Here is a 22,425-nt window from a genome sequence, read left to right on the forward strand (position 1 = left end):
AAATAAAAAAAGAAATCCTTCTGTCTGTATCTAATTAACCCCTTGTTCCTCAACAACTGTTCCAAACCTTCTCTCCTCTCCCCAGACATACAGAGATGCTGATACTTCCCCAACTCTGAAAGCCTTTCTCATTCTTACCACCTCCAACTTATAACTTTACTTACTGACCATAAAGATGACAATGATATATTCTTAGGTGATAAAATTCAGACTACAATACATTACAGAGTGAGTGATCTCACTTTTGCACCAAAAAAAAAAAGAAAAATATACATGTATATCCTTCTGGGAGAATATGCAAGAAGGTATTTATGACGGTTCTCTCTGATGGGTAGAATTATGAGTGATTCAATTTTTATTTATGCTTTTCCACATGTTCTACATTTCTCATAATTGCCATGTATTCTTTTAAATCAGAAAAACTAAAGTTGTTTTTTTGTTTCTTCATTTGGTGCCTCCAAGGCCAGGCGGAGGTGCTGTGAGGGGGACGAGGAAATGTACTCACGGGGGCTTCGTCTCCAGGCCCCAGCACACAAAGGCTCACTTTCAGGTAGCCTCTGGCCCCAGCAGAGAAATCATCCAGGTCCGAAAGCAGCAGCCACTTCCTGAGATAAGCATGTCCTAAGAGAGACAACACCCTTGGTGATCCCAGAATTGGAAGGACACAAGTCTGCAGCCACCTCTGGGAGCCCCGGGTGGACTCCATTGGATGAGATGAAGGACTCATCTACCCAGACATGGGGGAAGGACTCAAATTCTAGAATAAAATGTACCTTGAGTGTTCATTTGGGTCCAAGTGAGAAATGTTAACAGAAGCCCCTATCAGAGGCTGCCAAAGCCAGACCCCCAGCCATTTTCCTCCCCTTCAGGAAGTGACCAGACCACAGCAGAGACCGGGGTGTAGAGAAATCCTGGACTTGGGATCCAAATGACCCGTCCTGTCTGGAGGCACCCCAGTCCCCAGCAACCCGTGCTTGGGCCTTCCAGATTTAGCCCTCCAGCTGGGCCAGCTGAGACCCACGTGAGGGTCCAATCTTCCTGGGGGCCTGTTTTACCCAGAAGATGAAAGCCTGTCCTCTCTTCATTCCTGCAGCCTCACCTCCAAGATCAAACCCCACCTCTAAATTCTAAAATCTCCTAGAAGGAAAGATGAGTATCCCAAATGGGTGCCCCATGCAGCCTCCGGAACCCAAATGCAAGGACCTGCCCAAGGGGAGGAGAGGGTGACTCACGGGGCTCTCGGTAGATGCTGCCCACGTCCATCTGAAATCAAACAGAAGGAGGCACACGTCACACTCTTGTCCCCAGAGTGTTAAAGTATGGTGCATGATACCAACCCATTAAAAATCCTGTTCTGAAGAACATTTGGAGACATGGGGAAATGTTCATCTTCTGATATCACATGGAAAGAAAGTGGAATACATTTTGATGGAAGTTTGGTAAAGTATATCTACGCATAGAAAAGACAGAGCAAAGGAAACACACCGAACGGTAACTGTACTACCTCTGGGTGGTAGATTTGGGTGATTTTTATTTTATTTTTATTCTTTCCTATATTTTATAATTTTCCGTTTAAAAAATCACAGATTAGTCAGATGTTGATGGTAGGAGAGGTTATGCATGTGTTAGGGGAGGGGGTATGTGGGAACTGTACTTTCCACTCAGTCTTGCTATGAACCTAAAATTGCTCTCAAAAACTACAAAGTTTATGGGCTTTCCTGGTGGCGCAGTGGTTGAGAGTCCGCCTGCCGATGCAGGGGACACGGGTTCGTGCCCTGGTCTGGGAAGATCCCACATGCCGCGGAGCGGCTGGGCCCGTGAGCCACGGCCACTGAGCCTGCGCGTCCGGAGCCTGTGCTCCGCAAAGGGAGAGGCCACGACAGTGAGAGGCCCACGTACTGAAAAAAAAAAAAAAACTACAAAGTTTTTTAAAATCATGGATTACTTTTAAAATTAGAAAAAAGAATACTTTTTTAACCTAACCCTTGGGTTCTTATAACAAGATTAAAGACTCAAAACGTAAGATCCTGTAACATAAGTGTTACAGAATGACTCCAGCACAAGCCCATTCTTTTAAAGAAACTGCTTCTCCAGAAAAACAGACTCCGTTTTCTATCTTGTGACTACTTCTTGGAGAAGGGGCCACATTTTATTTGGATAGCAAGAGGAAGGTCAAATAAACCTGTGCCTTTTCTTTCCATTTGATAAATGCTTATGGATTCAAAATGAGAAAATCAATAAAATGACATTAAAATACCATTCGTGAAGGTCTCCATTACTAGTTGCCTTTACACTATGTAATCTGTTAAAACCATCCTATGCCGTTGGTTCAAGGTCCTCTACAGTGGACTGTTCACTTCTGCACGTCTGGGACAAATGAGGGGGCAGCCTCCCCCGCTCCCTCCACTGCGCCCCACCCCACTCCACCCCATCCCCATGGACTCCACATCTGGACCCCACTCCCAACCCAGGTGAGCCCAGGGCACAGAGCGCTGGCGTCACGCTGGCCCGAGATTGTCAGAATTAGGAGGAGGGCTGCCTAAACTCAGGTCCCACGCTGTCTTTCCCAGATGTAAGGACAAATGCGAATTTAAAAAAGAAGCTGAATCCTCCCTGTTGGAAACAAGGCGAGAGATTTCCCTCTCCTCTCTTTTTGTCAGAATATTTTAATGTAAGTACTTTCTCCATCTCTTTGAAATGTACCTTTGTAGAAACCAAATAAGCCTTTCGTCAGCTTTATGATTCAGGAGTGCCTTTCTCCAGGCTCTCCCATCTCTGGGAAAGGGAAGGACCTACCTTAACCGAATTGTAAATCTACCCCCATCATAAAAATGTGAGCTTGCTTTCTGTCTTTTCTTGTAGATAGAGTCAATTAGCAAACACAGATGGTCACCCCAATTACTAGGTAGATTTAGGATGAACTATGTGTGACTGAGGGTACTATCCAGGCCGCTAACTCGAGCACTAGTTATTGTTTAGTTATTGTTTATCTTGAGAACATATATGGAAAGGGTTGTGTCTGCTTGGCTCTATACAAGATTACTTTCTGTCTTTGCAATCTCTTAGCAGATGGCCCATGATAGCATCATACTCTGGTTTAATGCTTATCCAATAACAAAAGTGCTTTATTTCTCTACCTTTGTGGAGAGGATTTCTGGATTAGGAGAAGATATCGTTTTGTTTTTTTCATTACATTTTCCCCAACACAGACCAAGACAGACAGGATCTCTGGAGCACCAACCCCGCCCGTCATCCACAGAGCTTCCATTAACATGGATAAACAAGAACTGATTGCTTTCAAAGAAAATAAACCATTACCCGGAACTCCCCAATGAGAGCATCTGTCCGGAGGGAACAGGAGTCCACCACCTGGAAGGAAAGACAAATTCAGACTCTCATTCACTAGCAAAGGTTGACCCAGACAGGAACCAACCGAACGGCTCTTCCCTCCCAAAAAATAACAGCCCACACTCCAATAGCACTTGCTCTATCCCAGAGATTGTTCCAAACAATGTTTAACCCTCACAAGAACCCCATGAGTAGGTACTATTATTATCCCCATTCTACAGATGAAGAAATAGAGGCACAGAGAGATCATTTGTACAGAATCACACAACCCCTACACGGTATAGGCAGGACCAGAATCCAGACACTTTGGCTTCAGAGCCCACACTTTTAACTGCTAAACTACACTGCCTTTCAAAGGAAAGGGGGAAAAAAAGAGCTGAGGTCCAGAGAAAGAAAATCTTGTCAGAAGCAGGCATATAGACAAACAAAACAAGATGAAAATCAGAGATCCACTGCAAGAATTAGTTCAGGACCCTGGCCTAAGGCACCTGACCCTGAACAGCGGGGACTCCGCACTCGGCTGCCGCTTGCATCTGAGCTCAGAAGGCAACCCTGTGAGCACGGGGGCGAGGCTGTGAGCTGCTCGCCGTCATCCAGGCTCGGGTGGGGGGTGGGTGCCTCACCCACACACACTCACACTCACACACACTCACACGTACTCACACATGCACGCTGAGCCCACAGAGGGCCTTCGGGGGCTGCCACGTACCGTGATAAAGATGGGTTCGTTGAACAGCTCCGCGGGAGAGTCAAACACATTGAAGAAAAGAGTCTGTTGATTCAGGGTGAAAGGGGGACAGATGAAGGCCCGTCGAGCCCGGGCAGGAGGGGACAGCCACCGCCCAGCCTCCAGGTCTGGTCCACACAACAAGTGGGCAGTGGGCTCAGCCCAGCACCGAGCTCTGGGGATTCGACCCCACGGAGGTTGTCACGTCAGGGACAGGGTGGGTGGCCGGCCCCACGGGATGATGGGGATGTGAAGCAGGGGGAACCCAAGGCAGGAGTAAGGGCGGGAACCCTCTCTCCAGTTCCTCAGATAACCTACTCAGGAACTGACACAGCTCTCCACCCAGCACTAGCGCCATATGCAAAAACTGAATGAACTGCCAGGCGTCTGCTGTGTGCTCCCACCAAGGTCCTAGCTCTGACCCAGGGTCTCCCACCTCGTTGAAGAGGGGGCTATTTCCCTTGTGGATCCGCGTCCGCTTGGTCTGCCCAGCTGCGGTGACCTTGACCACAGGCTTGATGTTCACTCCCGGCAGCTGGCGTCCCTCGATCACCTGGACCCTGATCTGAAAGCCAGGAGGGGGCATGAGCAAGAAAAGGGAGAAGTCGTCAGGCACCCACCCCCCTCCCGAGAGAGTCAGGAATCTCAGGGACCACCCTCACAGCTGGCCTCTTGGGACGGGTATTAAAAAGGCATTAGGAAGAACACTGTAAGAACAATATCTTCCCACCAAGGTCCCTTGCATCTATAAAATCCATGGTTCCACGTAAGAGCTGCCAGGCTCCCCCAAGCAAGCTGCCAGCGGTAAATCCCAGGGCTGGGCTGAGGAACCCCCGTTCAGTTCATGCGCGGCCCCACCTCAGACCCCTTGAAGCCGATGTTTCTGTGTGGCTTGAATAGTCCTCACTGACAATCCCCTCAGAGGTCAAAGTTACATAGTGATGTAACCCCACTTTATTCTTATGTAGTATAAGGTGCAAGACAGAATGTCTGACATTCTGAGAAATAAGAGCTTTCTTCATTGAACTTTCAGTAAATGAAGGTTTCAAGAACATCTGTGCTTCCAAATTTAAGCAAAATATTAAAAAATAATACATTTTACAGTATTAAAACTTTCATGAAAAAAGACGATGTTTACTGGTTCTAATTTCTAATCAGCAGTTATTTCTTTATTAATCGACTCTTTTTTAAAAATAAGATACTACAGAATATACTATCAATGGCAATGGGAAGGGGGTGAGTGATTTTCATTCTCTTCACTGTACAGTATTTTCCAAATTTTCTACCCAAAAAAATGTATTAATTTTCTAAGGAGAAAAACAATAACATGTCTTGTGAATAATAATAAAAATAGGTTAGAATTTTGTCTCTCAGGCAAACATGGTTATAACTAGAACTTTTGCTGAAATTACCACAATTTAGAACTGAAGCATATTTTTACAATTTGTTTCATTTAATAAATAAATATTTAAGTTTCCTGTTTTTAACTTTAATAGTAGTCCTGAATAGTTAAATATCACTAAATGCAATTACATCAAGATGGAAAATTCTGTAGAAAAGAAAAAGAACAAGCAAAGGACCCAACTTAAAAGGCAAATTAGGGACTTCCCTGGGGGTCCAGTGGTTAAGACTCTGCACTTCCACTGCAAGGAACCTGGGTTCGACCCCTGGTCGGGGAACTAAGATCCCACATGCCACATGGTGCAGTCAAAAAATAAATAAATAAAAAGAAAAATTTAAAAAGAAAGAAAGGCAAATTAAATGGGATAGATTTTTGGATAAAAAAATGTCAAAGCGTTAATATTCATAGTTCTATTCTGTGAAAAACTTGAACAAACTCAAATTGCACATGACCTTCAGAAAAATCATGGCTATAAATAGGGGAAATGGATAGAGGGAGAAAAAAAGATAGGCAGAGCTTCTCAGACTTGGGGATCTTGTTCAAGTGCAGATTCTGATTCAGTGGGTCTGGGATCCCGCCTTTCTAACACGCTTCCAGGTGACACCCAGGCTGCTCGTCCACGGACCACACTTTGAACAGCACAGCACCGGCTGGCTAGGGCAACTCTGGTTGGGGAAGCAGATAACAGTGTAGTGATGCTGACTCTGCAGTGACCCTTTTTCTTCCTTTTTTTTTTTTTTTTTTTAAGAGCAAAACCATGGGCTGGGCAGAGGCTTTTTCTAGAGGCCCCAAGCCATGGCCCCCCTATCTAGCATTTGCCCAGGACCCAGGGGAACCAGACTCCCACCTAGGAGAGCCCTTAGGACCTTCCCCACGGCTGGACAGACAAGTTTTGCGCTGGCATCAGCGGCTGCTGCGGGCTGAAGGAGGAGACTGCAGTCACCTGGAAGTCCTGCGGTTTGTCCGACAGCGGCTTTCTGGGTGCGGGCGTGCTTCTCTTCCTTCTTCCCCCGGGGTGGTAGGGGGGAGGATGTGAAGGCGGCTTCTTTGGGGTGATGGGGGCCCCTGGGCCCGGAGCCCCGCTCTGGTCCAGGAATGGCTCGGCCTCGTCTCCCGTGAGCCCCTGGTCCTCAGTATCCTCCTCTCCTCCTGTGTCTGGAGGAGAGGGTGCTGATGAGGCTGGGTTCCTCTGGCCCCTGGGAGGATCCTCCATCAGGGACCTCGATGGAGGACCCAACAGCTCAGCACCCAAATCCCCTTCCCCTCTCTTTCCCCACCACTCAGCCAGGATGGATGAGGGAGAAGAAGAGGAGCTTCCAACAGCTGACACTTGAGGGTGGTCAGTCCAGTGAGTCGACAGGAGGAGACAGAATGGCCCCAGCCCTCCCCACCTCGTCCTGCGGGATGAGCCCTTCTGGCCACCTCGTCCCACTGTGGGGAGCTGACGATGGCAGCAAGCGAGCCGGTTACAGGTGGTAGGATCGGGACAGCCCGGCCCGCGTCTCACCCGTGGGGGCCAGCCACTTCTTTCCAGAGTATCTTGTGTCCACGGTGCTGTCACTGAGCAGGGACCAAGTCTCAGCCCGGCTCTGTCCCCCACCTGGCACACGGGCAGGGCACAGCCCCAGAAGGGGAGGAGGGAGCTGGTGAGGGAAGCCAAGCTAGCCCCCCCCCACCCCCGCCCCAACCCTGCTCTCCCCGCCTGCCCTGGCCTGACACAAAGCTCCGAAACGGGTGCCGTATCTGTCCAACTGTCCCTCTCACCACCTTCTGGGAAGGACTGGGAACTGGCCACCGCTAGGAGCCTTCCCCGAGCGGCTGGAGCCCAACTCTGTCAGATTCACCTCAAAAGTGGCCCCTGAACGTTCAGGGCCCTCAGCCTCCCCACCCTCGGTCACCAGGAGCACCCCCTGCTTCCCCCCTCAACCCCAGTCCAGAAGGATCTCCCCACCTCCGAGCTCAGACAGTGCCCAGTCCAACAAGAGGGGCCCTGCCCTGCCTGCCTCACCAGGAGCCCTACACGGGCCGCAGGACAGGCTCGGGGCACACCTGAGACGGGCTGCCGGGTGTCGTGCTGGGTTTGCTTCTAGCTCCCTTCACCATGAGAGAATCTTTCCCACGGGCAAGACCCCACCTGGCCCACCTATGTGGTTTCCTGTTCACCCCAGCAGGCTGGACTGTCACACCCAGGCCCAGCACTGGGCAAGCCAGCCACCCTGGGCTGGGTCCTCACTTCACAAGGCCAGGAGAGGTAAATAAAGAGAACTGAGGCAACCTCGAGACTTAGACAATTCAGTCTCCTCACTTCACAAATAATAAACTGTAGGACCAGAGAGGGAGTGACTGGCCCAAAGTCACACAGCTACTTGGTGTCAAAGGCAAGACTGGAACTCAGGTCCCCTGACTTCAGCCCAGGGCTCTTTCAGGGAAAATCCAGCTCTTTGGTCACGTGTCATTGCTAAAGGCCTACGGAGTGTCAGGGCAGGGAGGCATCCAGCTCTGGGGAGTGGGTGGGGCCTCAGGCATCACCTAGGATGGACCCCATCTCAGCACAGGCCTACCTCTAAAACTCCCACCCCTCTGGAGCTGCAGAGGGCAGTGTGCCCAGCCCTGGCACAGTCCCCTTCCTGAACAGCTGGTGCTGGGAAGGGATCCTCACACTAATCCTAGCGGCACCTAGGGGAGCCCGCCTCCTGCCCCTTGGTTTTGCAAGACAGAAGTCAGCTCTCAAGACTCCCCACCCACCCGGCCTCCCTTCTCCAGGCCTGGGCAGCCCCCAGTATGAGGAAGACACCCTCTTCTCAGGCTCGGGTGCCATTGCTAGGCTTCTCCCCCCAGGGCCCCGCCAGGGTGAGCGTGGGTTTCTCACCAGCCACCATATCCATGTCAGGCAGAGTTGGGGAGGGTTCCAGAGGCGTCGAAGGTGGGAACGTGGGTATGGTTCCAGGGAGAGGCGTGTAGGACACCTGCAGGACCAGTGAGGCCTGGAAGAGATGGGGGAGAGAGGGCAGCAGGTTAGTGTGTTGGCCTCTGACCACCGCCCTCCAGCATCCTTCCTGTTCCTTTCGTCCCTCTACCAAAAATGGAGTCTGTGGCCCCATCAGCACAGTCAGGTGGTTAAGAGCATTGAATCTGGAGTCAATTCCACCACTCAGAAGCTGTGTGACTTTGGCAAGATCTGTAAACTCTCTGTGCCTCCGTTTCCTTGTCTGTAAAATGGGGGTAGTGATAGCAAGAGCACTTTCTGCATAGGGTCAAATGAGGATGAAATTAGTTAATAGAATGCCTAGTAAGCTTCTATAAATGAATCAGCGATCGAACCTCACCTGCAGGATTTTTCAACTCTCAGCATAGGCCCATCTTATGGAAAAAGGCCCCTTGGCCACTCTGCCCAGCCGAGGGTCCTCCCTTGTCTCTCTACCGACAGCTCGGCCTTGCTCTGCTCAGGCCCCAGCTAGCACTGAGAGGGTCTCAGGGTGCTGCTCAACTTTCTGAGCCCTCTTCCCTCCCAGAAGCACCCCTGTCCCCCATCTCACCCCCAGATGCTCCAGCTTTGACCAGTGAGAGGAGAGCGAGCCATCACGCCACTCACACGGACAGGGGAAGGCTGCCTTGTGCTTCCGCCCCACCCGAGCCTATCAGGAGACCGGCACCCTTCAAAGGGGCACCCGGACCTGAAGAAAAGGTACAGCCATGGCGCTCTCTACTCTTACTGCTCCCAGGCCACGGAGGCCTGGCCGAGCCTTCCCTGATACAACAGGTCCAGCAGATGTCCTGGGGCAGCCTTTTAATCGATCAAAGTAATAAAAACTCCAAAGTAAGAAAGTTTGGAAATTACAAAAGCCTTAAAGAAAAATGTAAAAGAAAAGAAATTGTCATAATTCCACCACTATTCACACTTTGATATAATTCTCTCCAGTCTTCTTAAATGAAAAATGTACAGCAAACACTTGTCTTTTACTTAATATTAGATAGTAAGCATTTCCCCAAATTTTGATAAACGCTTTATAAACATAACTGTTAATGATGCATCTTCTGAGCGACTCAGCATAATTCACTAGACATCTATCTCTGCTGAGTAATATTAGGGATGTCCGGAAACTCCTGGAGCGATTCCTGGTCCTGAGATGGAAGGAGCTCAAGGTTCTGAATATACCCAGCTCTGCAGCTTGAACCCTTCAGGTTGGAGCCTGGGCGTGGGCAGCAGGGCTAAGGGAGGGCAGGGTCGGGGCAGGTGTGTGTGTGTGTGTGTGTGTGTGTGTGTGTGTGTGTAATGGGCGGGTGCTCAGAACACCGAGGAAGGAGGCTGGAGCCAGCTCCCCATCCCAGGAGACCTAGGAGGAGGCCCGGGAAGTCAATGAGACCATTTAAGTCCCAGATCCAAGGCATTGCCCTAACAGCAATGCAGGTTCCTGAACCACCGCCAGGTGTCGCCACTTGAGCAGCCAGCGCGCCCCGCACCCTAAGCTCTAGTAACGCGGACAACAGCCTCTCGAGAAGGCGGCCCCATATACCCAGACCCGCTCACAACCACGCCCATCTCCCCGAGACTCCAGGTCTGAGGTGGGCCTGGGAAGCTGTATTTTCCTTCACTTCATCAAAAGGCACTTTGGGCTTTTCGGAGTAGTAACTAATTCCGGGGTTGGGCCAGGGAAGGTAGAAGATGACCCTGCAACACCTTTTTGTGCCAGAAAACAAGGAAGTACTCAGAAAATGATAAAAAAAAAAAAAGTCAAGAGGACAAAGAAGCCTGCTTTCAAGGGTTCCCACAGGCCAAATCTGGTACAACTTGAACATGACAGTAAATAATGACGGGAACAGACTAAACCATTGAATAAAATAGGAATACGTGAATCCACATAGAAATAAATGAATAAATACAACAGGGGGACACTTTTCCTTACAGTGGAACGCCAGATGATCAACGCAGAAAAAAATTAATAATTGATTTAAGATATCACCATTTAGCAACCATCAAAACGATATCCAACCAAGAAATATCAATGGGTGTCAAACCTGCTGGGTAAAAACTGGATATGGAGCAAAGTATTTACAGAGTCACAAAATACCTCTCCCCCCGCCATCCTTACTCATTAGAAAAGGGAATGGATTCGTGATTGGTGGAGAAACCTAGCAACCACAGGAATCTCACCCAGCAGAGACAAATAAAGCCCCGTAACACTTGGAGGCTGAGGTCCTCTGACCCTGGGACCAGATTCCTTTGAAGAACACCACTTCCTGTTTCTTGGGGCTCACCTTGTCCAGCCCCCGTCCCTCACCACCTGGGGCTTCCGGTACATCATCTCTGTGCTCTGTGCAGAAGTGGAGCCCTGGCAGTGTAACTGCTCCATGCCGTGGCTTGGGTGCCATTAGCGTGGAGGCTCAGGAAGGAACGGCATCCCCTGAATCCCAAGACCACCCAGGTAACCCCTGCCCCCACCCCACCCCACCCCACCTCACCCCCGGAGTTTCCTGAGCATCAGGTCCCTCCACACTGAGAGCCCCCCCCCACCCCCAACCTCCTGAAGGCTTGGCAACATGCCAGTGGCTCCAGGCCTGTGAACAGACCTCCAAGACAGAGCCAGCTCCACCTTTTACATGGCCATCAAGAAACAACAGGAACATCCCTGGCAGCTTCTGAGGATCCGAAACCCAGGATCTAGAACAGATCTCGCCAGCAGGGGGCAGGTTCCAGGGTCCACTGCTTCAGGACCAAAGCTGGTTAATACTGGAGGCCTCTAGCTCTACTGAGATCTAAAGGAAAGGGGGCATGTCTGTGGGCCCCACTCAGGGTCAGGACCACTCCCATCCTTACTGGGACATCATATCTCATAGCGTGTCCCCTTTTCCAGACATAACCAGAGCTGAGATTTTCTTTCTGTGGGATGTATGTGAGCTCCATCTCTCCTAGACCATGACTTTGGCCCACAGCCCTCAGTAGGACCCTCTTTAAGGCCCTCCACATCAAGGTGCTCCATCCGACAGCCCTGTCCCTCAGGTCCTCAGCCCCAGCACCACCACGCATACATCCTATCACAAGGCCACTGCCAGTCAGTCACGTGTCCATCAAAGCACGCTGCCCTGGAGCAGATAACCTCGGTCACCCATGTTGCCGTTCTGTCAACAGTATCACAGAATTCTGCAAGGTCCTGTGTGGCCCCCAGGCTAAGAGGGCCCAGGAAACCAGGACACCAGGACAGGCAGAGACAGAGGACAACCCCATCAGATCCTCCTACAGGTTATAGGGCCAAGCTCCCAGGTCCTTCGCCCACCCTGCCATGCTCAGCCCCGTTGCTTGCTGCCTCCTTCCTGGGCCACCGCGCTCCAACACTGAGCTTAGCAGGACCAAACCATGGACCAGCCCACCCACACTGCCCCCAACGCACTTCATGTGCCTGGGTCTTATTTACCTTGCCCTCAGGCGACACCCAGCAGCCGGCAGAGGGTAAGATGTGGCCCTGAGCTGAGGCAGGGGCTGTCGGCAGCTCTTCAGACCACCTGAAGGAAACTCAGGGGTTCACCAGAGCACTGTGTCCGCTCACCTCGGCGCCTGCTCCCAATACACAGGACCCTCCTGCCTCCCCGACCCACCCCGCCAGTGGGTTTCACGTGTTTTGTCACCCAGCGGGTTTCCCCTCCTGACCCAACTCTGGCATTTAAGGCTGAGGAGATTCCGACATGGTTTTCGTGGTGTATCAGCCACACCCTCATTAGCAAGCTGCTCTCAAACTACATTTGTGAGCATGTTGCCTCTTTCCTCCATGTGTGTCCAGCACCCTCGTGGGCCTGGAGGCTCCCCCAGGACGGGGGTAGCGTTTTCCCCTTCGGGCCAGAGGCGTCTAGATAATTCTGGCATCTTCTCATGGCACACAGCCCAGCACGCCACATCCGAAGGGACTTGGGTGAGAATGCCGAGCGACAGGCAGGTGGAGCCCACGGGCCAGCGTGCAGCAGGCCCCTCCTCTCCTCTCAGTCCCTCTGGGGTTTTCTAAGGATCCCACAAGCCCTGACTTCACTCCCCTCACACCATCAGCAGGTTCCCTTGGCCCTCTGAGGTCATCCGAGCTACAACCAACAGGGGATGCCTGGTAAACTCTGTCCATCGGACTCAGCCCAGAAATCGGCCTCAGTAAATGGCCAGTGAGAATGCACAGCCGCTGACAGGGCTCTCTGTCCCTTCTGAGCAAATCCCCAGCTCTCTGTGCTCCCAACTGCCGTGCAACCAGCCCCAGGCCCCGGGTGGGGAGCCCCAGTTCAGAGGGCCTTGGGAGCTGCCTGGGGCTGCAGTGTGACTCAGCACAATCACAGGGGCTAGAAGACGGTCCTGGACCCTCTCCACAGGCCAGAGCTACCTCCTGGGCTGCAGGGAAGGAGGCCCCATGCTGTATTGTGATTTGTAAGACATATATATTTGGTCACTGAGATGAGCAAAATATATTTTTCATAGATATTTCGTCTTTGTCCCCATTTCCTGGCTCACGGCTTCCAAAACTCTTGGAATTTCTTAAGTGCCAAGAGTGACAAAGGTGGTCTCTTGTTATGTTAACGGAGTGACCTTTGGACCCCACCTAAGGATGGGGCTGGTTGCCAGGAGGACCAACTGTGTGAACAGAGGGTTGTAACTTCAGTCCCACCCCCAACCTCCAGGGATGGAAGAGGGCCTGGTGGTTGAATCAGTCACTGATGGTCAACGATTTAATCAATCATGCTTAAGTCACGAAGCCTCCATAAAAACCCTAAAGGCTGTGTTTCAGAGAGCTTCTGTGCTGGAGAACATGTGGAAACTGGAGAGAGTTGTGCTCCCAGAGAGGGCATGGAAGCTCTGTGCCTCTTCCCCATACCTTGCCTGTGTGTCTCTTCTGTCTGGCTATTCCTGAGTTATACCCTTTTATAATAAACTGGTACAGTGGCACAGTACTTAAGAATCCCCCTGCCAATGCAGGGGACAAGGGTTCGAGCCCTGGTCCGGGAGGATCCCACATGCCGCAGAGCAGCTAAGCCCGTGCGCCACAACTACTGAGCCCGCGCTCTACAGCCCGTGAGCCACAACTACTGAAGCCTGCGTGCCTAGAGCCCGTGCTCTGCAACAGGAGAGGCCACCGCAGTGAGAAGCCTGCGCACTGCAACCAAGAGTAGCCCCCGCTCGCCGCAACTAGAGAAAGGCCACGTGCAGCAACGAAGACCCAACGCAGCCAAAAATAACAAAATAAATAAATTTTTAAAAATAAATAAACTGGTAATCTAGTAAGTAAAATGTTTCTCTGAGTTCTGTGAGCCACTCTAGCAAATTCATTGAACCTGTGGAGGAGGTTCTGGGAACCTCTGATTTATAGCCAGGTGGTCAGAAGCACAGGTAACAGCCTGGGCTTGCGACTGGTATCTGAAGGGGGGTGGGGGGCAGGACTCAGAATTTAACCTGTAGGATCTGATGCTATGGCCAGGTAGATAGTGTCAGGATTGAGTTGAATCGCAGCCACCCAGCTGGTGTCTGGAGTATTGCTGGTGGGTGTGGAGAACCCTCCACGCACACCTTGGAGGTGGGTCCAGGAACCTAATTTACCCCAGCTCCCGGAGCCTGTGCTCAGCTGCCACCCATCACCTTGTGGCTCTCACAGCCCCTTCCTGGAGGGGTGTGTGACACAGTGGCAAGCACTGGCGGGAAACACCAGCGTCGCAGATGCAGAGAGGGCGAGAGCGAGGAGATGACTGAGTGGCCCAGCCAGGAAGCGAGAAACCCCGGTTGGAGGCACTGGGGGCCCGACCCTCAGCAAAGTAGGCAGCGCTGTCCCTGAGACGCCGTGGAGAAGCACCGAGCAGATCCCCTGACTCTAAATACCTCCTTCCCCAGCTGCCTCGATGCCTGCCACTCCTGCATTCGTGCTCTCCGTCTCAGAGGAGCCAGCTCTGGCCCTCTTCAGGATCCCTAGAAGGGTAGCTCAGCAGTCCCGGAGCCCTTCCTGACTACAGGAAGCATTAGCAGACTGAAGGGCTCCAAGGGAGGACAAAAGCGACTCAAGAGGTGATGGAGACAGGCTCAGCGAACCCTGCACGGAACCAGAATGTTCTACCAGTGAGCACTGTCTGAGAAAGGGATGAATTCTCTGAGAAGTGGCATTTCCCCACCAAGGAAGCATCCCAGCCATCACTGGCCTAAGGCACCTTAGGAGAAAATTCCAGCATCAGAAGGGCAGTGAACCAGGGGTCCATTCAAGTCCCTTCCACGACTGAGAGCTTAGGAGATGTGCCCCCTGATTCGTGTCCCAGGCTGGACGCCGATTCACTGTGTGACTTCAGTCATTCACTCTCTTTCTCCAGCTCCCAGTTCCCAGCAGTGGTTCCATTCAGAGCTCTGCCCAGACCGGCCACTTCCTGACTCACCAAGCCAGCCAAGAGCCCCCAACCTCACACACACACACACACACACGCACACGCACACGCACACGCACATGCACACACTCCACCGGGCAAGGTAGCCACACTCTGTCTGACAGACTCCCCAGGGCCCCGCTGGGAGGAAGTACTTCCAGACTGTTAGTCCCCGCAGTGCATCCTGGGAGGTGGGGCTGACCCAGAGGGAAGGTCAGGAATTCTACTGACCATGAAGTAAGAACCCCGCAGGGTATATTTAGCTCACTAAAAATAACGGGAGGCCAGAGATGAGGGCTGGGAATTGTCTGGGAGGACTGGGAGAGCACTGGGAAGGCTGGCGGAGGAGCAGGAAGGACTATGGAGGAAGGGAAGGGGGTCTGACAGGTCCTGGTGGGCAGGGGAGGGGGGTGTCTGTTCCCCTTCCCTTGTGATCTGTGACCCAGATGACTCAGATATTCTGGATCTGGAGAAGGGGCCTGGATGGTGAGGAAGGGCTACCAGGCAGATGGAGGCTCCGTAACCAAGGCTGCCGAGAAGCTTGGGAAGACCTCGGGTTTCCAGTGAAAAACCAAGCCCGGGAGGTGACCCAGGGGCAGGCTGCTGTGCGGCAAGGCTGACTGGAGCCCTGCAGGTGGGGCCAGGTCCCTCCTCTTCCCCTCCCATCCCTTCCACCCCTGAGCCCCTCCCGGGCACTCCGAGCTCCAGCCAGGGCAGGCCGGGCCTGGTTGCTGGGGGCTGGACTCTGACACCCCACTGGGGTCAGGAGGGCAAAGCCTCAGACAGAAACCGGCCAGATGCAGAGGCCGGTGGACACTTACCCCTGTGGGCTGCTTCTTGCTGTCCAGCAGCGGGGCATTGAAGCTGGCAGACAGACTGGGGGTGGCAAGGACCTCCCGGAGTGGGACGTTGGCCTCCCCCAGGAACCTGAGAGGAGAGAAAAGTAGACTGTAGAAGAGCAGCCTAATGCGCCCAGTTCCTCCCCCGTATGCCCTTCACCACCGCCACCTCACGGATGCCCCACAGACCAACTGATCTGCCTAGAATGCCTAGGACCCCTCAAGGCTCCCCCGGCAGCCCTGCCCCCAGCTACCCCATCACCATCCCTGGAAGACCAGGCCCCTCTCCCTGCACGAGAAGGACAAGAGACACTTCCCCCAAGGTCAACTTTGACCCCTTCTGCCCCGCCCCCACCCAGAGGCCCAGCCCTGCCACCCCATCTGCCTGGGTTGTTTTGCCCATCAGACCTGAACAGTGCACCAGAGCAGCATCTCCTGAAAGCAGGGGCAGTTTCGCCGCCACTGCCTCTGCATTCTCCTCTGCCCCAAAAGCTCTCCTGACCCACAGCTACACAGACCATCTACACTGGTTTCCCAGAGCTCAGCCAGCAACGATGATAAATGAAAAACACACAGACCTTCCTATCTTCGGGGACAGGGAGAAAGGAAAACTGGGGCAGGGGAGGCATGCCCCACTCCCAAGAGACTATCACCCCACACACACCTGAGGCCGCATCTCTGACTGAGGGGAAGAGGCCCATAGATGGATGAGCTCTTAGGAAAGAGAAGGTCACCACCTGATGTTCAGTGAAGGTACCCTTCAAAGAGTGCCAAGGAAAAAGGTTGTGTCCCTAAGCTAAAAAGTGAGCAAACTGCATCCTGCAGCAGCGGCAGGAAACCAGGGCAGCGAGTGGCCTGTGTCAACCAGAACCGTTGCCCGGTGCCTACATCGGACTTGGGTGTGCCTCCTGCACATTACTGTCAGGACACAAACAGCGACCAGCCACAGGTGTACTCGCATCATTTGCTTGTTAATTTTTTGTTTTTCCGATGGATAAATAGCACACCTATTATCTGGGACCTTCCTTTTTCTGGTCTCTATAACAACTGATTTGAACGTGAGTTTTTATTACTGATGAAATAAAACTTCCATCTTGACCTAACGGGCTGACTATTAAAACTGGCTGCTTACAATGAGGTACCACTTCACATCCATTACTACTATCAGAAAACAGAAAACAACAAATGCTCACGAGGATGTTGAGAAATTGAAACCCTTGCACACCATTGGTTGGAATGGAAAACAGCATGGCGGTTCCTCAAAAAAATTAAATATAGAATTACCAGGACTTCCCTGGTGGCACAGTGGTTAAGAATCTGCCTGCTAATGCAGGGGACATGGGTTCGATCCCTGGTCCGGGAAGATCCCACATGCTGCGGAGCAACCAAGCCCGTGAGCCACAGCTACTGAGCCCACATGCCGCAACTCCTGAGCCCACATGCTGCAACTACTGAAGCCCGTGCCTAGAGCCTGTGCACCGCAACAAAGAGTAGCCCCCACTCACCACAACTAGAGAAAGCCCACGTGCAGTAACAAAGACCCAACACGGCCAAAAATAAATAAAATTTAAAAAAAAAACACTATAAAGCTTTTAATAAATAAATATAGATTACCATATGATTTGGCAATTCCACTTCTGAGTAAATACCCAAAAGAATTGAAATCAGGGACTCAAGGAGATTTTTTTTTTTTTTTTTTTGCGGTACGCGGGCCTCTCACTGTTGTGGCCTCTCCCATGGCGGAGCACAGGCTCTGGACGCGCAGGCCCAGTGGCCATGGCTCACGGGCCCAGCTGCTCCACAGCATGTGGGATCTTCTCGGACCGGGTCACAAACCCGTGTCCCCTGCATCGGCAGGCGGACTCTCAACCACTGCGCCACCAGGGAAGCCCCTCAAGGAGATATTTGTACACCCAAGTTCATAACAGCATTATTCACAATTGCCAAAAGGTGTGAGGCAGGAGATAGATGGGCTCCAGGTTAGACATTTTCAGCCAACCTCCTGTTTACACATCCAGATAGAAATAACAACAGGAACAGGGTAAATAGCTGGACTTGGCCTCCGGTGGACACTTTAAGATAACAGTAATCGCAGGGGCAGAGAGGAGCTGAACCCTAACCAGATAAGAGAAAAAGAGACCACATTTTTCTCATTCTCTAGGTCAAGGAGGCCTTCCCAACTACACATGTGCAGAAAGGCTCCTCAGGGGTCAAAAAGCGAGGGGCACCACCCCATAGTAGGTGATGTCAACCTACGTCTAGGCCTCTTCACTAGAATCCAACTTGGCTCAGAGATGCACACACACACAGAGGAGGACCCTGAGTTAAACCAAATACAGACACAGAGCCGGGCAAAGCAAGATGATTGGCCAGAGGAAACCTGGACGAAATGCCCCATAAAAGTGATTCAAACTACCACGAGGGTGCGACCCTTTCTCTGAGCCTGCCCCTGTGAGTCTATTCACATGTTTTTCCTCCTAATAAACACTTTGCTTATTTCAGTACTGTCTGCCTCTTTGTGGAAATTCATTTCTACAAAGCCAACGGGCCAGGGCCTTGTCACTGGACACTGTCCCTGGTGGTCTAGTGGCTAGAATTCGGCGCTCTCACTGCCGCGGCCTGACTTCAATCTCTGGCTGGGGAACCAAAATCCTGCTTCAAGCCGCTGCAGGACGAGGCCAATACCAAACCTAGATTTAATACCGGGTCTAGTCGCAGTTTCAACCTTTCCCAGAAATGTAATCTTAATAGGCCAGTCTAGAATGTTCTGGTCAAGCACCAGAAAGGTAATCTGTCTTGTGGGGCATCTCTACCCCACTCCCACCCCACCCAGAAGAAGACGAGGCAATCTGCATGATAAACCCTTGCCTGTCTGTTCCCCACCCAAAAAAGTTGATGTCCTGACTTTAAAATAACCCTTCATATTCTTTTGTTAATACCTTCTTGCCCCACCCTCCTTCTGCCTATAATATCTTCCATTTTGCACAACCCCTTGGAGTGCCTTTCTAGTTGCTAGATGGGACGCTGTCAGATTCATAACTCAATGAATAAAAAACCAATTAGATCTTCAAATGTACTTAGTTGAATTTTGTTTTTTAATAGGGCTAAAGGGAGAGATGTTTGCTAATATTCATTCCAGGGTTCTAACACCCCTCATGATGCTAGGAATTTCCTAGAATTTGGACTGGTTTGTGTTATAGTCCTTTGCAGAACAGAGCAGGCTCGTACCATAGCTCACTAAACTGGGCCTCCTGGAGAGTCTCTATCCCAGAGCCAGCGAGGGGAAGGCCCCTGTCACCAGTGTGTTGACTGAAGTGGGCAATGTCAAAAAAACCAGACAGTAGGTGCGGAGAACCCCTGAATCCATGCTGTAAGCAGATGGGGTAGGGGGTCCCCAGAGAAAGAGAACCAGGCATGGCCTCCTTGACATAAGAGAAGCCATTTTTGGCCTAAACCATTTTGTGATCTAATCCTGGCCACAGTCCTTGTCCTTGAATAGATCTCAGTAATAATGATCTTAAGAGAACATAAAGGACAAACTTATCAAGGCAAAAGTAACAATAGCAAAGGTAACAAACCAGTTGTGGAGACGCCCAGTTCTATTTAAATTGCAAAGACTAGCCTAAAGCACTTCTTGAGCTGTTCAGAATTTAAATCCCCCCTCAGGCACTCAACCACCAGATCAGCTGGAATCTAAGAGATGGTGACGTTGACCTTTTCTGACCTTCATGCCTTCAGTCAATTAAAGCTCGGACTCTGCCTACTGCCCAAGCCCCTTCTCGAATATGCATATACCCATAGCTTAAAACTTCCCCAATTTTGCTGTTTCGGGGAGACACTGCTTTGGGAAGGGTCCCCAAATTTCACTTTACTTGCTGCAAGTAATAAATCCTTCCTTCTCCTGGTCTTTGACTTGGTTGTGTCTTTTGGCTCGACACCCACCAAGAGGCAAACCCAGTTTCTGGGTAACAATGCGACACTGTGAAACTGGGGCAGCAGAACGGAGGGACTTGCTTGAGCAGGTTGACGGTGGATCCTGCTCTAGAACCTGTGAAAGGAAAATCAAAATAGAGTCGGGATTGGTAACAGAGCTCTATAAAATGGAGCTGGGAGGCCATTAATGAAGTGTGACTTATATATGTCTCAGCCTGGATGGAATCTGACCTTTTGACCTGATGAAGTCATCCAGAACACCTGCCCGAAACTCCAGATATTTATCGGACCCTTTCCCTAAAATAACTCAGGAGAGTCTATCTACTTATAGACCCCCTACCCTAAAACAACCTGTGCTTTTTTTTTTTTTGGCTGCGTTGGGTCTTCGTTGCGACACGTGGGCTCTCTCTAGTTAACGGTGAGCGGGGGCTGCTCTTCTTTGCGTTGCGCGGGCTTCTCATTGTGGTGGCTTCTCTTGTTGCGGAGCACAGGCTCTAGGTGCATGGACTTCAGTAGTTGTGCCACACGGGCTTCAGTAGTTATGATTCGCAGGCTCTAGGGCGCAGGCTCAGTAGTTGTGGCGCACTGGCTTTGTTGCTCTGCGGCATGTGGGATCTTCCCGGACCAGGGCTCGAACCCGTGTCCCCTGCATTGGCAGGCATATTCTCTTTTTTTTTTTTTTTTTTTTTTTGCGGTACGCGAGCCTCTCACTGTTGTGGCCTCTCCCGTTGTGGAGCACAGGCTCCGGACGCACAGGCTCAGCGGCCATGGCTCACGGGCCCAGCCGCTCCGCGGCATGTGGCATCTTCCCGGACCGGGGCATGAACCCGTGTCCCCTGCATCGGTAGGCAGACTCTCAACCACTGCGCCACCAGGGAAGTCCCCAACCTGTGCTTCTTTAAGCACAAATACTTTCAGATCCTATCACAATTCTCGCCAGGCAACTTTTAACAACCTCCAGGCTTTTTGTCTTTAAAAGTCCCTCTTTCTCCCAATACTTTCACAGGTACCCGAATTTGCGTCTCCCGAATTGCAATTCTTAAAATCCCAAATAAACTATTTTCTTATTTGCAGCCTCCTGCATTATTTGTTGGTAGACAGACTTGGCCCCCAGATTCCCAGCGGCAATTCCTGGCAATTCTGAGGCTTCAGCCTGGGGCGGCGGGAGGCAGGGCCGCCAGGGGAGTGGAGGGATGGCAGACCTGGAGGTGCAGACAGCTAGTTTGCCGGCGAGCCCCCGGTTCCGGACCCTGGAGGCTGCGGCCAGAGCGCGGCGGGTCAGGGCGCAGAGCGGGCCCGGCTCTCCTCCCTCGCCGGCATCCCGCCCGCCCAGGCCCCTGTCAGGGAGAATTCCCGGAAGCGGGGCGGGAACAATAGGAGGAAATGCAAGAGGAAGCGCCGGCCCCACCCCTGCCAGCCCAGGCACCTCCGGGCGGGAGGGACCGCGGCCAGCAGGATTGCTTGTTATTTCCTCCCTTAAACGTCTTTCTGGGCCATGAAATGCCCCCACTTGCCAACCCTTCATAGGCCCTGAGGTCAGTCCCTCCGAGGGCCTGAGCGGCTTCACAGGCCTCCACTCCGCTAGGAGGTAAGGCTGGAAGCAGGCTGCCTATCCCGAAGCCTAAGGAGCAGGTTGTGGGCTGACGCGCCCGAGTCCGAGAGAGGCAGAGCCTGCCCTGTGTGGGCAGCCCCGCCGAACTGCGGGGGGGAGGAGGGAGGGAGGGAAGGGGGACGGATCTGAGGCTTGACCGCGATCGGAAACCCTGACGGCCACTTTTCATTCATTCATTTCACGGAGGACGGAGAAGATGTGTTATTCAGGGGGCTCGGACCTGGGAGGGTCCAGACCCTTGAGGAGACCCATCCCATCCTGAGACCAAGGCTAAGACACAGACCCTAGGGCGCCCCGGCCTTCTGCACATCAGGGATGCTGCACACTCGGTGGGTACCAACCAGTGGCCCAGTGTAGCAGGCAGGATTCAGTAGCAGTCAAATGAGGCAAGGACGGGCCTGGCGGGGGGTCCTGCACGGGCTGCCTGGGAGCGAGCTCTGAGTGTGTGTGGAGCCTGGTGGGCTGGAAGGAAACCCTGTGGGCCTTGACAGCCTACTGATAGAAAAATGCGCTGCCCAGTCTCCCCAGACCTGGTCGTCCCTCTTGGCTGTGCTGTGTTCCCAGGCCACTGGAATGTGAGGGCAAGAGAAGTGTGGGGTCCGAAAGAGCTGCTGCCATCCCAAAGACAGAAAGCCAGGTCAGGAATTAGCATGGGAGAGGGAGTGCAAGGTCAAAGCTGCTTCCATGTTGACAAGGCATACGTCCTTCCTCATGGAAAAAGAGCTGGTTCCCAAATTCATCATCCAGTAGGTTGCTGTCCTATCAGAAATGCGAGGTGGTGACCTCCAAGTCTAAGCCTTAAGTGGGAGCGTACGAATTAAGGTGGCCAAGTAAGTTGATTTTAACAAAGCACAAAGAAATCTAAACAATTTTATTTTAAAACATCGGGCCATACATGGGAAAAGAATCTAAAAAAGAGTGGATATATGCATATGTATAACTGATTCGCTTTGCTGTACACCTGAAACTAACACAACATTGTAAATTAACTATACTCCAATAAAAATTTTAATAATTAAAAAAGGAAACATCTGGACATTTTACATCACTGTAAGATCAAAACACAAGAGGCAACCCAAATGTCCATCATAGAAAACGGGTAAGTTAAGTATAGACATACAACAGAATAGTATACAACTATAAAAATTATGGAAATGTTACACTGTAGACTTATAATGTATGGAAAATCTTCAACATA

General features: G+C 51.7%; 1 protein-coding gene across 9 annotated transcripts in view; it reads right to left on the reverse strand.

Annotated features, from left to right (window-relative positions):
• The window catches only part of DYSF (dysferlin), a gene marked incomplete at its 5' end in the record, with an annotated part of 221,322 nt that overhangs the window by 160,476 nt on the left and 38,421 nt on the right, over window positions 1–22,425 (reverse strand). For 5 of the 9 annotated variants that reach the window (XM_079941047.1, XM_079941044.1, XM_079941045.1 and 2 more), the window contains 9 exons: window positions 506–621; window positions 1,233–1,263; window positions 3,319–3,369; window positions 4,058–4,120; window positions 4,512–4,640; window positions 6,421–6,632; window positions 6,985–7,077; window positions 8,347–8,461; window positions 15,665–15,770. In XM_079941047.1, coding sequence (XP_079797173.1) covers window positions 506–621; window positions 1,233–1,263; window positions 3,319–3,369; window positions 4,058–4,120; window positions 4,512–4,640; window positions 6,421–6,632; window positions 6,985–7,077; window positions 8,347–8,461; window positions 15,665–15,770 — 916 coding nt within the window. The remainder of the gene's footprint in view (window positions 1–505; window positions 622–1,232; window positions 1,264–3,318; window positions 3,370–4,057; window positions 4,121–4,511; window positions 4,641–6,420; window positions 6,633–6,984; window positions 7,078–8,346; window positions 8,462–15,664; window positions 15,771–22,425) is intronic. The other 4 variants (XM_079941051.1, XM_079941049.1, XM_079941050.1 and 1 more) reach the window with 1 other exon arrangement.

Source organism: Stenella coeruleoalba (genome assembly GCF_951394435.1).
Source record: "Stenella coeruleoalba genome assembly, chromosome: 13".
Taxonomy (NCBI): domain Eukaryota; kingdom Metazoa; phylum Chordata; class Mammalia; order Artiodactyla; family Delphinidae; genus Stenella; species Stenella coeruleoalba.